Source organism: Dermacentor silvarum, chromosome 10, assembly GCF_013339745.2.
Source record: "Dermacentor silvarum isolate Dsil-2018 chromosome 10, BIME_Dsil_1.4, whole genome shotgun sequence".
Lineage (NCBI taxonomy): Eukaryota > Metazoa > Arthropoda > Arachnida > Ixodida > Ixodidae > Dermacentor > Dermacentor silvarum.
Window position 1 is genome coordinate 2,346,335 of NC_051163.1, and position 15,912 is coordinate 2,362,246.

At 45.4% G+C, this 15,912-nt stretch overlaps 1 protein-coding gene across 1 annotated transcript in view; it reads left to right on the top strand.

The window, feature by feature from the left end:
* The window catches only part of LOC119466566 (uncharacterized), a 235,383-nt gene that overhangs the window by 138,318 nt on the left and 81,153 nt on the right, over window positions 1–15,912 (top strand). The window contains exon 8 of the mRNA XM_049657418.1: window positions 3,530–3,678. Coding sequence (XP_049513375.1) covers window positions 3,530–3,678 — 149 coding nt within the window. The remainder of the gene's footprint in view (window positions 1–3,529; window positions 3,679–15,912) is intronic.

The following is a 15,912-nucleotide window of genomic DNA, read 5'->3' on the forward strand; positions in this document are numbered from 1 at the left end:
AACTATTCCATTACGGAAAGGGAATGCCTTGCTGTAGTCTGGGCAGTTGCGAAGTTCCGGCCTTACCTTTACGGTCGTCCTTTCTGCGTAGTCACTGACCATCATGCCCTGTGCTGGCTCTCATCGCTAAAAGATCCTACAGGCCGGCTTGGTCGATGGGCTTTGAGGCTACAAGAGTTCTCATATTCCGTGGTGTACAAGTCTGGCCGCCTGCACCAAGACGCTGACAGATTGTCACGTTGCCCTGTTGACGACCCTGACTGCTCTAATATTGACAGTGCTGCTGCTTGCGTTTTCTCAGTATCCAAGCTCCTTAATTTCGCCGACGAGCAACGTCGTGATGCCTACATCAGAGCACTCATCGACCGTTTTGAACACGCTCCGGCTGATGCTACTCTACGCCTCTTCGTCCTCCGCGACGGTACTCTATACCGTCGTAACCTTCATCCGGACGGCTCTGAGTTACTACTTGTAGTACCGAAACACCTCCGCTCAACCGTTCTAGAAGAGCTTCACGACGCTCCAATGGCAGGACACCTTGGCGTATCTCGAACCTATGACCGAGTACGTCGCCGTTTTTTCTGGCCGGGCCTTGCACGTTCCGTACGGCGTTACGTCGCCGCTTGTGAGCTTTGCCAACGACGCAAGAAACCTTCCCAGCTCCCCGCTGGTTACCTGCAGCCGCTCGACATCCCTGCCGAACCCTTCCATCGTGTCGGCTTAGACCTTCTCGGCCCATTTCCGGAATCTACATCAGGAAACAAATGGGTTGCCGTCGCTGCGGACTACGCGACCCGCTACGCCATAACACGCGCTCTTCCGACCAGTTGCGCTACTGATGTTGCGGACTTCCTCCTACACGATATCATTTTGATGCATGGTGCTCCGCGTCAAATGTTCACCGACCGTGGCCGTACGTTCTTGTCCAAACTCATTGACGACATCATGCGTGCCTGCTCAATACAGCACAAAATTACCACCTCCTACCACCCACAAACGAACGGCCTCACTGAACGTTTGAACCGCACCCTTACAGACATGCTATCCAAATACGTTTCAGCCGACCACCGTGACTGGGACCTGGCTCTACCTTACGTTACCTTTGCGTACAACTCTTCCCGTCTTGAAACTGCTGGGTTTTCCCCGTTTTGTCTCTTGTATGGCCGAGAACCGACGCTACCACTAGACACTGTGCTTCCGTCCACCACAGCTTCAACTAGCGATTATGCCCGTGATGCAATCGCCCGTGCTGACCATGCTCGTCAACTTGCGCGTGCTCGTCTGGAAGTGTCCCAAGACAAACAGAAGCAACGCTACGACCTCCGTCACCGTGATGTGCGTTTTGCGCCCGGCACCCTCGTGTTGCTTTGGTCACCATCGCGTAAAGTGGGCCTTTGTGAAAAACTGCTCTCCTGTTACACAGGCCCATATCGCGTGCTCCGCCAAGTGACCGATGTCACATATGAAATCGTTCTAGCGACGCCCACTACGTCTTCCGCTGGGACAACCAGTGATATTGTCCACGTCGCCCGACTCAAACCCTACACCTCTCCAAGCGCCTTGGATATTTAACAGCACCGTGACGTCGCCGCCGGGGGGGTAGTATTATACACGGTACCATCTAGAGATGCTAAAGAGACGAGCCGCCGCGAGAAAGACGATGAAGTGTGTCTGGGCTTTTGGCGCGAGCAAGGTGTCGGCCTGGCGGTTTTGCTTCCAGTGTAAATATATTGTAAATAGCTTCTTTCGTGTGTGTCTTTCCACACGCAACAATATTATTTCTGAGGATGAGTGTTTTATTTCCAGTATTCACTAACAATTAGGTGTGTTTGTTACTGCAAACACGTGCGCTTAATCCCCCCCGGTCGGGAGTTCTCACTTTTTCAATTATTTCATTTAGGATATTTGTTATTTCTTTCCCTTATATATATATATATATGATCCTAAATATGTATGTCTATGTACCGTTTGATTTAATTTCCTAGAATTACATTGGTCATTCTTCGCGCCACGGATTTAATAAACCTGGTTTATTTCACTCTAATATTGTTTTCTTCGATCATTGTCCCTGATCAATATCCACCAACAAGAAGCGCGTGTAAAATGACATGATATCAATAAAAGTTGTCGCAGTTTCACCTGAAAGGCGAAGCATCAATTGCGATAGCAAACTTAAATTATGGGGTTTTACGTGCCAAAACCAGTTCTGATTATGAGGCACGCCGTAGTGGGAGACTCCGGAAATTTAGACCACCTGGGGTTCTTTAACGTGCACCTAAATCTAAGTACACGGGTGTTTTCGCATTTCGCCCCCATCGAAATGCGGCCGCCGTGGCCGGGATTTGATCCCGCGACCTCGTGCTCAGCAGCCCAACACAGCGATAGCAAACTTGTAGTGAGCTATACGGAGTAATGATATTGGCTTTATCAGCTGTATAAACTTGGACATGAAGCAGCATCGGCAACACGCAGAACTGTTGTCGACGCCGTCGGCGTTTTGCCCGCGTTCGCTCAAAATGCGTGCGGCGTTGGTGACTGTTGCCGGAGCCTCTGATATAAATAGGCACTTGGTGCCGCAGCTAAACGTCGCCTCCCTTCCCTCCCCCCCCCCCCTCCCCTACGGCCTTTCGTGCGTCGGAAGAAGGCGCGTTTGCTCTACATATATGGTGATTGTAAAGGAGAAAAGAGACGCCTACTTCTGCAGCCCTTAAGCGAGCACGGCGCAGAACGCGCGTTTGTTCTCCGCCGTGCGTTCACTCCCCTAGGGAGCCTACATGCAAGCGCCGTTTTAGGGTGGTGACAACTCCGAAATTTTGAGCGCTATTTACCGTCGAATTTGGTGAGTAGCCATTTTGATTCCCAATTTCGCTAGAAGACGCGGCACATTCCTGCTTTCTTTTTGTCACGCTCTGATGTACCCATTTTGGCACGCGATCTATGAAACTTCTTTAATTTAGTTTTGCACCAATGCGCACACGAAACCTGCACACATCTTTAATATACTAGTTGCCTTTTCCTTTTATTTTAAAACATCAAACTTATTTTTTTCCATAGCATACAAAGCAATAAGTTATAAGGCACGGTGCCGTGCTCGTGGTAGTATTTTCTCACGCCAAGAATGTGAACTGCAATAAACATTGTCCTTGCCTTCCAGTTGTACACACAATATGAGGGGTGTGGACGCCCGCGCACACGTGTGTGTACGTGTGTGCGTGTGTGCGCGTGCGCGCGCATCCGGCTTATGGAAATCATGGATCCGGCTCCTCAGAGTGGCGCAACGTAATGCTAACGCTTTTCTCTCGCATTTACCTGGCGATTTAGTCACGAACGCGACCCTAGTGGAAGCGTATACGGTTTCTCAAAGCAAAACAGCCTGTCGCCTAAAATGCATTGTGCCATAACGGGGCTCCGAAATCCATCTTTTCACTTGACTTGGTCATTCTAGATGCGTTGAACCTTTGATTCCGAGAAATCTTGCTTGTGGTACACTCCTTCTTTGTTTCTTGTGTGTGTTTTTTTTTTTCTTCAGCCGGAGCGTCAGCGGATAAGTCGATAACAGCTAAGGAACGAATGGACGTCATTCTATTCCGAACCAAAAGCCTCGGGAAATACTGGAGCTTTGGCGTCAACATAGTGGATGTCTACGGTGAGAACAACAGGAGATTTATCATGGTCGAGGTACGTCATGTTCGCTTTAGACGTAAATTTAAAAACACTGACGCTCTACAAGAGTTGTCCTGTAACAACTCGCTGTTAATTATGCACAGGGACAGAAGTGGACGAAGCACCCGCCACACAAAGCGCGAAATCGCGGTATGGAAAGACACGTCTAAAACAAAGGCACATAGAATCTAGTACAGTAAACCCTCGTTAACTCGAACTCTGATATCTCGAATTATCGGATAAGTCGAATTTTTTCCCTGGCACGGTGTCAACTCCATGGGTTTTTCTTCCCTTATCTCGAAGCGCCACTGCGCCGAACTCCGGATATCTCGAAACCTAGACTGAGAAAATGCTAAAAAAAAAAACAGTACCGAAACCTTGTCTTATACTTAATAGCGCATGAAACTCGCCCAATCTTACGCTCTTTCAAGTACCGAAACGTTTTTTTTTTTTTTTGTGTACTTTTTTGCGCAGCTGTGGTATCGCCAAAAGTGAAACCAGGGCCGATATTTTGTAGGGATGCCTTTTCCGATGCTAATGCCTTTTCGTGCTTTTCGCGCTTGGTCAGCGGTCAGAGCGGGGTCCGCTCACGTTATCAACGGGATCAGCCAGCCGTGAGCGGTGGATGATAAGAGGGAGATGTTCCTGTGACAGGGGAAATGACCGATGCCGAAATTGCGGGAACCGCAGTTAACAGCAAGAACATGGATGAACAAGAAAACGCCCGAGGTTAGCCGAGACAAGGAATTTGTTGCAGGAACAAAGGCGAGTGCAGTAGCGGTGACGAGGTGTGTCATGCAGCTTGCATGAGAACGCTTTTCTCGCACCGAGTGCAGCCACTAAGCAGACCAGCATTACAAATTTCTTTTGTCGAAAATGCATGGCTCGAGAATCAACTGCGTCGACCTGAATAATTGAAACTGCGTTGCATCTGTGCCCGGTATTTCCCCACCCCCTTTATTTAAGGGCGGGATTTTGTAGCGATGGCTTATCCGGTGCAGTTCATTTTCGCGCTTTGTCAGAACGACTGGACAGCGCGAGAAGAAACACGGGGACGAATAGCAGACACGGACAAGTTTGTCCGTGTCTGCTATTCGTCCCCGTGTTTCTTCTTACCAGTATGAATAACCAGCTAGCCCAGTCCTTGACAAGTCAGAACGACGCTCTGTGGAGGTTACCCTCGGTCGAAAACTCCGGGGAACCGAGCACGTTCGCGAGATTTCTAGCGTGACTCGGTTTCGAACACGCTGTCAACATGCATCTGCGCTTGCGCTTACGTTTGCTGTTGCCTATATACGACCGATGTGTCGGTTGCTGGGTCACACATAATATCGCAAAATGATTTACTAAAGTACCGCTCCTGGTAAACTGAGCTTTAGTGAGGAAGTCGGCGGTTACCGGCGCCATGTTGAAAATGCGTCATGTTGGCTTTACGCGGTGGTTATGCTTATATTTTCGTGAATTCGGCTATTTCGAAACTACGCTTATATCGAATTTCTTTCAGTTTTTACTACTTAGAGTTCCCGGGGTATTACTGTATTTGGATCAGGAAATTGGCCGCCTATGAAACTTAAGGCATTAAAACCGCCTGTGAGATGACATTGCAATCAAGCAGACGAAGACATGAGCAATCAACAATACGCCTCGCTAAACTATATTTAGCTCAACATGGACGCAATGCAGATTTCTTTATATACATTTGGCAAAAGCAGACTGGCTAGAAGTTGACCATTTTGTTCAATGTCATAGCCGTTTTCTCGCGCTGTTTCATTTTTGTGTGGCCAAACTTACGTCTCCCAGACTGGTCATTGCCTCAACGAAAAACTGAAACAGCACAAGTGCAATGTAAAAAGAGGCAACAAACTAGCATGCGGCTATCTAGTTTTCCATTACAAAGCATTACAAGCAATGCGATTGCGCCTCGTAATTGGCACATACTAGCGTTTTATCGGGTATGCAAGTCGGCGCAAGCGCACGCAAGAAAGTGTGTGTGTGCAAGCAGCAGGATCAGCTGAAAAAAGGGAAGTAAACAGGTCCACGAAATTTAAAATCGTGGTGATCGCTGTATTTGCAACCCTTACGATAAAAAAAAATCGGCAGAAATTACAACGACTGTCGATGGTAATGCGCTTAACATTGAAGCAATGACACAACCTAAACTGTGGAAACACCTTGTGTATGAGGCGGACTTCCTGTGAACATCTAGCGAGGCCTGCTCTCCGAAATGCCCTGAAGTTTGAAGTTTATTTCAGGCAACGAATAAAAAATATATACATACATATATGCATATATACACACATATACAGTTGCCTAGGGGACCGGCGAAAAGGCAAAAAAAGCCTGCCCCCCGAGAACCCAAATTCACCCCCAAACAGACACAATGCACAGTGTTACAATTACGCAAGAGCTATTACAGAGCAGAAAAAAAATGGCCATACGACAGAAGAAGCAGCTCAGTACAATAACGCTTAAACGATAACGTAAAAGATAATTTTCCCATTTAGGGCACAGGAATGTATACAAGTGAAACCAAAAATATGACATCGAATGAATTGATTTTAACGACTTCCAAATGACACAAAGTGAAAGAAAAACAACAGCAAATACTTTTGACAACATAAAACGTGAACAAGATTTATGTTTGTATTGATAATAAATATGAATGTACCTTGCTTTTAAAAGCACGGTATGAACCGATCTCCTCAATCAGGGTAGCTAGAAAAGGGTGTTGGTTTAAAAAATGTGGAATCTGATAGCTCAGTTTCTCATATCCGTAATTTGTGAGCGGTTTTTCTTTCCTATAAGTCTTATGACGTAGGTTGTGGCAGTGGTTTTTCGCAAGATGCCTCTGAAAAAACCTGTATGATTAGATTTTACTTAATCGTAAATGACCATCGCCAACTTTTTTTTTCATGACGTTTGTAATGGTTAGTATTTCATGCTTTTTCTTTTTAAAGAGGCGCCGTATGAAACCTCTGTGGTACTCGTTCGATTAGTCGTATCGCTTTCTTTTGTAAGACGTGAATTTTATCCGTGTTTGATTTAGTCGTACGTACTCCCCCACACAAGAAGGCAGTAGTGGATGTGCGAGTGAACTATTGTGTAATATAGTGTTGTTGTTTTTTTAACCATTGTGGAAGCAGTTGTCGTAATTTACAAATAATACCCGTAGATATGCTGGAGCGGACGTAATTGGTGTGCAAGAACCAGTCTAAGTGCTCTTGAAAAAGTACCCCAAGAAATTTATGTGCTGTGACGCGTTCAATTTTTTGCCCCTCAAAAGTTTTGTTAGCTTCTCTTGTGATAGTCTTATTACGTGGGCGGAATAAAACATATTTCGTTTTTTTAGTGTTTAGTTCTAGTCTTATATTTTTTAGCCAGTCAGATAGGTGTCTCAACCAAAGATTTGCTTGTTGTTCAAGAATATTGAGCGCGTTACCAGAGAAGAATGCATTGGTGTCATCAGCGCATAGAATTATGTCTGGTGTAAGTGGTTTGTTAGGAATGTCGTTAACATAAATCATAAAAAGCAAAGGGCCTAGGATTGACCCTTGTGAAACACCACATGTGATTTTACCCATGTTAGATTTAGTATCATTAATCCCAGTATACTACTGACGATTAGTTAAATAACTTTTTATTAGTTCTAAAGCCATTCCCCTAATTCCGTATTCAGGCAGTTTCAGTAACAAGATATGGTGCTTAACTGAATCAAAAGCCTTCTTGAAGTCGAGAAAGACTCCTAAGGTGAGTAATTTATGTTCAAAATTGTCAAGTATTTTTTCTTTAATATCTAGGAAGGCCGTTTCGGTAGATTTCTTCTTTTGGAAACCATATTGTTGTTTTATATAAGATCACCTTTTCCTGCAGTAAATAGTTAGAAATAACCTGCTCAAAAACTTTAGAGAAAATAGACAATAATAAGATTGGCCTATAATTATTAAAATCATTCTTATTATCACCCTTAAAAATAACCGATACCCTTGCGATCTTTAAATCATCAGGGAAAATACCAGAACTGAGAATTGTGTTACATATATGCGATAGTGGCTGACTTATAATGTGGGCAACTGCTTTAATAGGTTGGGGCTTTAATTCATCTACGCCGCATGCGCAGTCATTTTTTATTTTTTGCAATAGTGTGTATATTTCGGATTCAATTGTAGGGAACAAAAAAAACTGAGGATACAACATTGTCAGTGACGTACGAAGTATAACTGCTATTTTCGTCGACACAGGTCGTCGAAAGGCCAGCTTTCAGGAAATGCTCATTGAACTTATTGGCAAGCACTGCACCCGAGCAGGATTCATCATAATCTCCGATAAAACAGATTTGTCATCTTTAAGCATAAGGTCGTTTACCCTTTTACATACTTTTTTCGAATCATTGGATACGTTAGCAAACATATTTTCATAATATGCGGCACGTGCATGCTTTATATCTGAGCCTAATTTATTTCTTATTTTTTTATATTTGGCTAAGGTGTTTTTGGTTTTGATAAATAAACTGAATAGCTTGTCACGCTCTTCTATTCTCCTCAAAAGGCCTGAATTTAACCACGGCTTCCTGGATTTCTGGTGTTTTCTAACTGCTACCATAGGAAATGCAATGTAATAAAGGTCTTTGATAATACGTAAAAAGAGCCCATATGAAGCCACGGGGTCATTTATTTTCATTACAGGGTTCCAGTTAGTACCTGCTACTAAGCGTTTAAAAACGTCAATTTTGCCCATAGATATTATTCTGCACGTGACGGATGTATTTTGTGCGCTTTGGTTATGTCTGGTCAAGTAGGGCATGAAAAAAAAAAAAAAGGGGCAAGTGATCACTTAAATCAGATATCAGTACCCCTGCATCGCATTCACGTGGCTGATAGTTGGTAAAACACAGATCTAGCAAGGTTTCAGAGGCATCCGTAATTCTTGGCGGTATGTTAATTACATTTTGATATCCAAAAGAACAGAAAATATCACAGCGATTTTGCTTATTTCCCGTTGTTGATACTAAGTCGATGTTGAAGTCGCCACAAAAGATCGCAGGTAGTCCAGACTGACAACAGTACTCTAGAACACTTTCAAGATAAATTAAGAACGCGGCAACAGAACCAGAAGGTGGTCTGTACACAAGGACAACAATTGTGCCCATGATTTATTCATGAGTATTCTGAGTTTGTTTCATAATAGAGTTGGTTTGTGACATAAATAGCCAGACCACCTCCAATTCTGTTTCTTCGCGATATCGTATTACAATTGTACCCAGGGAAATGCACATCGGGGCAATCATCAGAAAACCAGGTTTCTGTGAATGTTAAAATGTCGAAATTGTGATCGAGTGTATCCAATAACAGGCCTACGGACTCTTGTTTGTGTCTTAAACTTCGCGTGTTTAAATTTAGCAAAGACAGCTGCTTTGCATCCCTCATAGCTTTCAGTTGCTGAAAAGAAGTAGCATCATAATAGCCATGCAACCGAGAGAACGAAGCCATGAGCTAGGTTGATATAAAAAGAATAAAACAAAGCGGATAACATTTTAAGCTATCGCACCCCTTCCAAATCCTCGGCTGTTCTTATTCTAACAATGCGATGACGTGAGCTTCGCCGCATAAATAACTTACCAACTTTAATCCAAGAAAACTGATAATCCAGTTCGCGGGCTTTACATCTCATCTGCCAAATACATGGTGTTCTGACTGGCAAATGACCCTAAATTATACTAAAACTAAGTGCATGTCATTTTCACGCTCCTCGTGTCGCATTTCCACGTCATACTCCCTTGATAATAATACTGTTGAGTTTACTAACACGTATAAATATCTAGGAGTCAATTTTTAATCGGATCTGACATGGCATCATCACATCAACATTACTCTTGCATCTGCTAACCGCACTTTTGGTTTAATCAAACACAGACTAAAGCAAGCGCCTTCACACCTAAAGAAACTCGCGTACACCACTTTAATCATGCCAAAAATGGAATATGCATGTGCCATCTGGGATCCGAACCAGGACTACATCATACGTAACATTGAATCCTTGCAAAGCCGTGCTGCTCGTTTTATCTTTTCAGACTATTCCCCGTACTCTAGTGTTACATCTTTAAAAATCGTGCCGAATTAGATCCCCTATCATTACGACGGAAACACGCGCGGCTGTCTCTCTTTCATAAACTTTATCATCACGAGCATTTAGATGATGACTTCTTTCTATCACCCTCCGTCATTTTTCCTCGCCGAGATCACCCTTTCAAAGTCAAACGCCCTTTACGCGCAGTCATTTATACCCAGAACCATTCTTGACTGGAATAACCTACCATCAGACTTTGCTACTGAAGTTCACCCCGATAAATTTCAACAAAAGCTGCGTACGCATATCCGAATGTGACGTGTTTGCGCAATGTAAAATTGTACTTTTGTTTTTCTTTTTCTGGTGCCTTCGCTGTCCATCCGATATTCTTTTGCAGTTATTCTCTTGTTAATGCCTCTTATGTATTCGGAATTCCAGGTGTATCAAGTGTTCAAATGTATGCTAATTTTGTGCTACTTCCGTTTTATCCAAACTTTCATTTTTTTACACAAAGTTGTGTCTGCATATTTTGTCGCTTTCGTTGCATTTTTGTCATAAAGTGTTATGACAGTATGATCAGCTATCGCCCCCCCCCCCCTCCCTATGTAATACCCTCTACTGGAGGGCCTTTAGGGGTATGTTGAATAAATAAATAAATAAATAAATAAATAAATAAATAAATAAATAAAATAGCTTTTTGTTTTGCGCAGTCAGATTTTCATTGAAGAAGATCTTCGACTTTGCTTTTCTTAGATCCGTTCGCTTTTTGAGCCAGTTATCTCGTGTCAGGCGAGATGAGAAGCGTACCAAGATAGGGGCGGGCTTATCGACCTCGTCTTTTCCTGCTCTGATAGGAAGCCGGTGGGCAGCCTCTATATCGGACTCAGACAACCTCGGAAGTTCCAAGTCATTAGCCAAAATGTTCAGTTTTTCCAGTATATTTTCGTTCATTTGTTGCGGTAGCCCATGTATTTCGAGGTTCAGTCGTCTACTGTACTGGTCTAGATTGTTCATATCTTGCTTAAGCTTGCCTATTTATTGTTCTGCTGCACGCTCCTCAAGCTTTTTCACCCGCGTCCTGAGGCCGTCTATGTCGGTGTTTTGCTTCTTCATTTGGTTCATTACTTCATCGTACTTGGTAGACATTGTTTGCACAGACTTTTTAATGGCATCAACGGTGGTAATAATGCCTTCAAGAGCATCAACTTTTGCTTTCATCGAGAGCAGCGCCAAAAGCTTCTGGTGTATTTCAACAATTTCTTTTGCTAGGTCTATTTCACCACTCATTTTTTTCTTTTGCATTACTTTGGTTACCTCGAGCATTTGAGGTCTTACAGGTTGTGCATTTCCAAGAGATTCTGACCTCTGCTGATTTCTTTTTGTACGCGCTCTCTGTTACACCTGAGCATGAACCAAAATGATATTCATAATTGCACTCTGAACAGGATAAATGCACTTGATCGGTTGGGATAGACTTGTGACAAGCAACGCAGGTGTTTGCCATGAAGCGTGTACTTAGCATCACAGCTAAATGGTAGAGTTGAGTTGCATAGAAAAGGGACAAAAATCACCTGCAGCAGCAGCCACGGCAAGACAAAGGCCTAGTTAGAATGCAATTCACAAAAGACACCAACCTGCGAAAGCGTCCAGAAGTGTTTAGGCCAGTGTGCTGCGTATAGCCGTAACTGCTGCTGCAAAGTGACGTTGGACGAGGCGTGCCGCCGCGTTTTGCCGGAATTCGAGCTGGTGATCTGCGCAGAAGATGAACGCTGTTGATCCAGGATCCACGCAGGATAGCGGTCAATGGCTCTCGTGGAAAAGGCACGAGGCAACTGGCTATGTCAGGCGGTGCTCGGCGCGGCCAAACTGGAACGGTCAGTAGTGAAGGATCACCGAAACCGTGGCGGCAGCCGTCCAACAGAAACCTTGGTTCCTGCGTCCAGAAGTGTTTATGTGCTGCGTAGAGCTGCTGCTGCAAAGTGAGAAACGCTGCCGAGAAATTCGCGTTGCCTCCGGTGCGTGCTTCTCTCTCTCCAAGTGGGCGAGAGGCTCACTCGAAGAGCGCAGCTATCGCAATCGATGCTTCGCCTTTCGGGCGAAACTGCGACATTTTTTTTACACTGTTGGGAAGGCGTTTTTTTTGGGGGGGGACGTCTTACAGAGAACAGTACGGAAAGAATTTCCACTTGACCCTTATAGCATTCGGTACATAAGCGTACATAACGAGGATGGCGTGCCTTTTGATTTAATCATGCTTATGGGCCTCCACTGTATTTAGCGGTTCAGAATGGCAGGATATTACGTTGATAAGGATGCACGGCCTGCACGAATTTATTTTTGTGAGAGCATGCACTGGTTTGTTGAAATCAATAAGGCATTAGCGGAACCCCCCGAGTGGCTATCGAGAGTAGAGCCGCTTGTGGATCTGCGCGAATTCTAATTAGACGCAGCCAGCACGATGGTGGTTGAATACGTCTTCCCCTACTGTGTATTGTAATTGTATATTGTACTGTTCCTTTTGTGAAATGTTGTGTGTCAAAGCAAGGCAATAAAGAAAAAAAAAAAAAAAAACGACCGTAGTAGCTGAATCGATTAGCGTGGCGGTCTCGCAACTCGGAGGTCGGTGGTTCGATTCCCCGGCGAGCAATTTTTATTTTCGCGTGGCTCGGGTTTTTTCGTACGCCAACACCAACACCGACGCCGACATGAGTGAGGCAATGCAAACTTCGCTTGAAAACTTGAGATACAGGAACACGTTTCCAGAATGTAACAGGGTCAACCAACAGAAACGTGCAGTAAATACTAACATACAACGTATATACGTGATGGATCTAGTCGGAAGCTGCCCACGGATCTCAGATACTGCTGAAACGCTGTATATATATATATATATATATATATATATATATATATATATATATATATATATATGAGAGAGAGAGAGAGATCCGTGGGCAGCTTTCTAATAGATCCATCAAGATTATTCCACATAGAAGTTGTTGAGGGAAGGAGAGATTTATGTATGGCATGTGGGATGGGCATTTCTCACCCTCCTCGCATGCTTTGCTATTTATTTGTTCAGTCAGAGACGCACATGGGAACGCCTTGTCATGCTTCACCAAATTGTTAGTTCACTTGTTCACATCGACGTGCCTATTCCGTTTACCAACAGCTCTGTGCCCAAAACAGGCCTCAGGTCGCAGCTGGATTGCTTAAAAATTGTCTTCCTTCCATCAACAATTGATATGTGGAGTAATCTTGATGGATTTATTAGAAAAGAATAGCGATGTGGGTGAGTTCGACCAAGTTCATGAGATGATTTTTGACAAGCGCGGCGATGGCCTAGCGGTAGAGCATCCGCCTCGTATGCGGGAGGCACCGAGTTCAAATCCCGGTGCCGCCGGGAACCCACCGGTTTTTCTCATGGGTAGAGATGTCCCCTGACCTGGTGCTCGGCTGTCGTGGGGGTTCACGTCTCGAAAGAGGGCCCAATAGAGATTTCAGCTGTTGTCTCTGGGCGCCTCTTGTCCAACCACAGACGGCCTTGTAGACGAGCATCCGCCCCAGCTGTGGGAGGCAAGTGCTGCCGCCGGGTACCTACCGGTAAAATAGGTACGAGCGCGCCCCCGGCCTGGTGCTCGGCCATTATGGGACCTCATCGCTTGGAAAGTGGTGTTTGACCTCAACCCGAAGGTGCCCCCACCTCAATAGGTGCTTGGGGCGCCACATGGGAAATGACCGCCTTGGGAGCGGCCCAGACACCACTTGTTTTCCGTGCTCACGTTGGTTTCGACGGGAATTCAGGGCGCAGGCTCCTTTCCCAAGCGTATCACCCCTGAAGGAAGCCGAACGCCAGGCCGGGGTACGCTTGTACCCTTTTGAACCAGTGGGTGCCCGGCGGCGGTGGGAATCGAACCCACAGCCTCCCGCAGCCGAGGCGGGCGTTCTTTCGCTAACCCTTATTCACTCTGTTTCTTTTCTTCCGCACTTAAGTGCGCAAAGGAAAGCCTATATTTATCATCAGCCTATATTTTATGTCCACTGCAGGACGAAGACCTCGCCCTGCGATCTCCAATTTACCCCTGTCTTGCGCTAACTGATTCCAATTTGCGGCTGCAAATTTCCCAACTTTATCACACCATCTAGTTTTCTGCCATCCTCGACTGCGCTTCCCTTCTCTGGGTATACATTCTTAACTCTAATGGCCCAACGGTTATCCATCCTACGCGTTACAAGGCCTGCCCAGCTCAATATTTTTTCTCGTAATGTCAATTAGAATATCTGCTATCCCCGTTTGCTCTCTGATCCACACCGCTCTCTTCCTGTCCCTTAACGTCAGGACTAACATTTTTCGTTCCATCGCTATTTGTGCGGTCCTTAACTTGTTCTCGAGCTTCTTTGTTAGCCTCCAAGTTTCTGCCCCATATGTTAGCACCGGTAGAATGCAATGATTGTACACTTTTCTTTTCAACGACAGTGGTAAGCTCCCAGTCAGGATTTGGCAATTCCTGCCGTATGCACTCCAACCCAATTTTATTCTTCTGTAAATTTCTTTCTCGTGATCAGGGTCCCCTGTGAGTAATTGACCTATATAAACGTACTCCTTTACAGACTCTAGATGCTGACTGGCGATCCTGAATTCTTGTTCCCTTGCCAGGCTATTCAACATTATCTTTGTCTTCTGCATATTCATCTTCAACCCAATTATTGCGATAGCAATTATATGGACACTCACAACCAGATTTCTGCCGTCGCCGTCGCCGTCGCCGTCGCCGTGAGGTTCCGTATGACGTCAATGGAGATGAAATCGTCGCCGCGCGCCGAACGCTGTATGTGCGAGTGAAAGGGCGCGAGGGGCGCGCGCTTTCACGGGGAGTGAACGCACGGCGGAGAACAAACGCGCGTTCTGCGCCATGCTCGCTTAAAGTATAAACCGCATTCACGCGATCTTGCGCGCGACAGCGACAAGCGACGCGATGGAGATGGCTGTCGCGGTCGCTCGTCGCCTACAAGTCGCACCGCATGCGAGCGACGACTTCGAGCGACGTCTCCCCGGTGTTGCCGGTATGAGGGCAGCAAATACTCGCCGAAACTGGCGTGACGCTTGCTTTGTTAACTTAAGTTGATGTGTTTTAGTGTAAAGAGCAGCATAAATATTTCTAAAGGTCTTGCACTACGTTATTATCCTTGCACGTATCAAAATCTAGTCGTTTGCTCGTTCCGTGTGACAATCGGTAGTACTTGACTGATGTATATCCAGTTCCGACTTCGCGCTATTGGCTAGTCGCTCATAGCACTTCCGGGCGACGAGCGACGAATTCTAGATTTCTAGAACCGAGCGATTGAGCGAAAAGACCAAGCGATCTGTTCGCGCGACGGCCCGTTTCGTCGCTCGAAGCCGTCGCTCGTCGCCGTCGCGCACAAAATCGCGTGAATGCGGTTTGGGCTTAAGGGCTGCAGAAGTATAGCGTCTCTTTCCTCCTTTACAATCACCATATATGTAGAGCAAACGCGCCTTCTTCCGACGCGCGAGAGGCCGTGGGGGAGGGGGAGGGAAGGGAGGCGACGTTTAGCTGCGGCAGCAAGTGCCTATTTATATCAGAGGCTCCGGCAACAGTCACCAACGCCGCACGCATTTTGAGCGAACGCGGGCAAAACGCCGACGGCGTCGACAATAGTTCTGCGTGTTGCCGGTGCTGCTGCATGTCCAAGTTTATACAGCTGATAAAGCTAATATCATTACTCCGTATAGCTCTCTACAAATTTGCTATCGCAATTGATGCTTCGCCTTTCAGGTGAAACTGCGACAACTTTTCTTACACTTTCTCGATTAAGGTCTTCAATAATTTGCTGTAATTCGTCTCCGTTGTTGCTGAATAGGACAATGTCATCTGCAAACCGAAGGTTGCTGAGATATTCGCCGTTGATCCTCACTCCTAAGCCTTCCCAGCCTAAGAGCTTGAATACTTCTTCTAAGCATGCAGTGAATATCATTGGAGAGATGGTGTCTCCTTGCCTGACCCCTTTCTTGATAGGTAACTTCCTACTTTTCTTGTGGAGAACCAAGGTAGCTGTGGAATCTTTGTAGATATTTGCCAAAATGTTCACGTATGCCTCCTGTACTCCTTGATTACGCAATGCCTCTATGACTGCTGGTATCACTACTCAATCAAATGCCTTTTCATA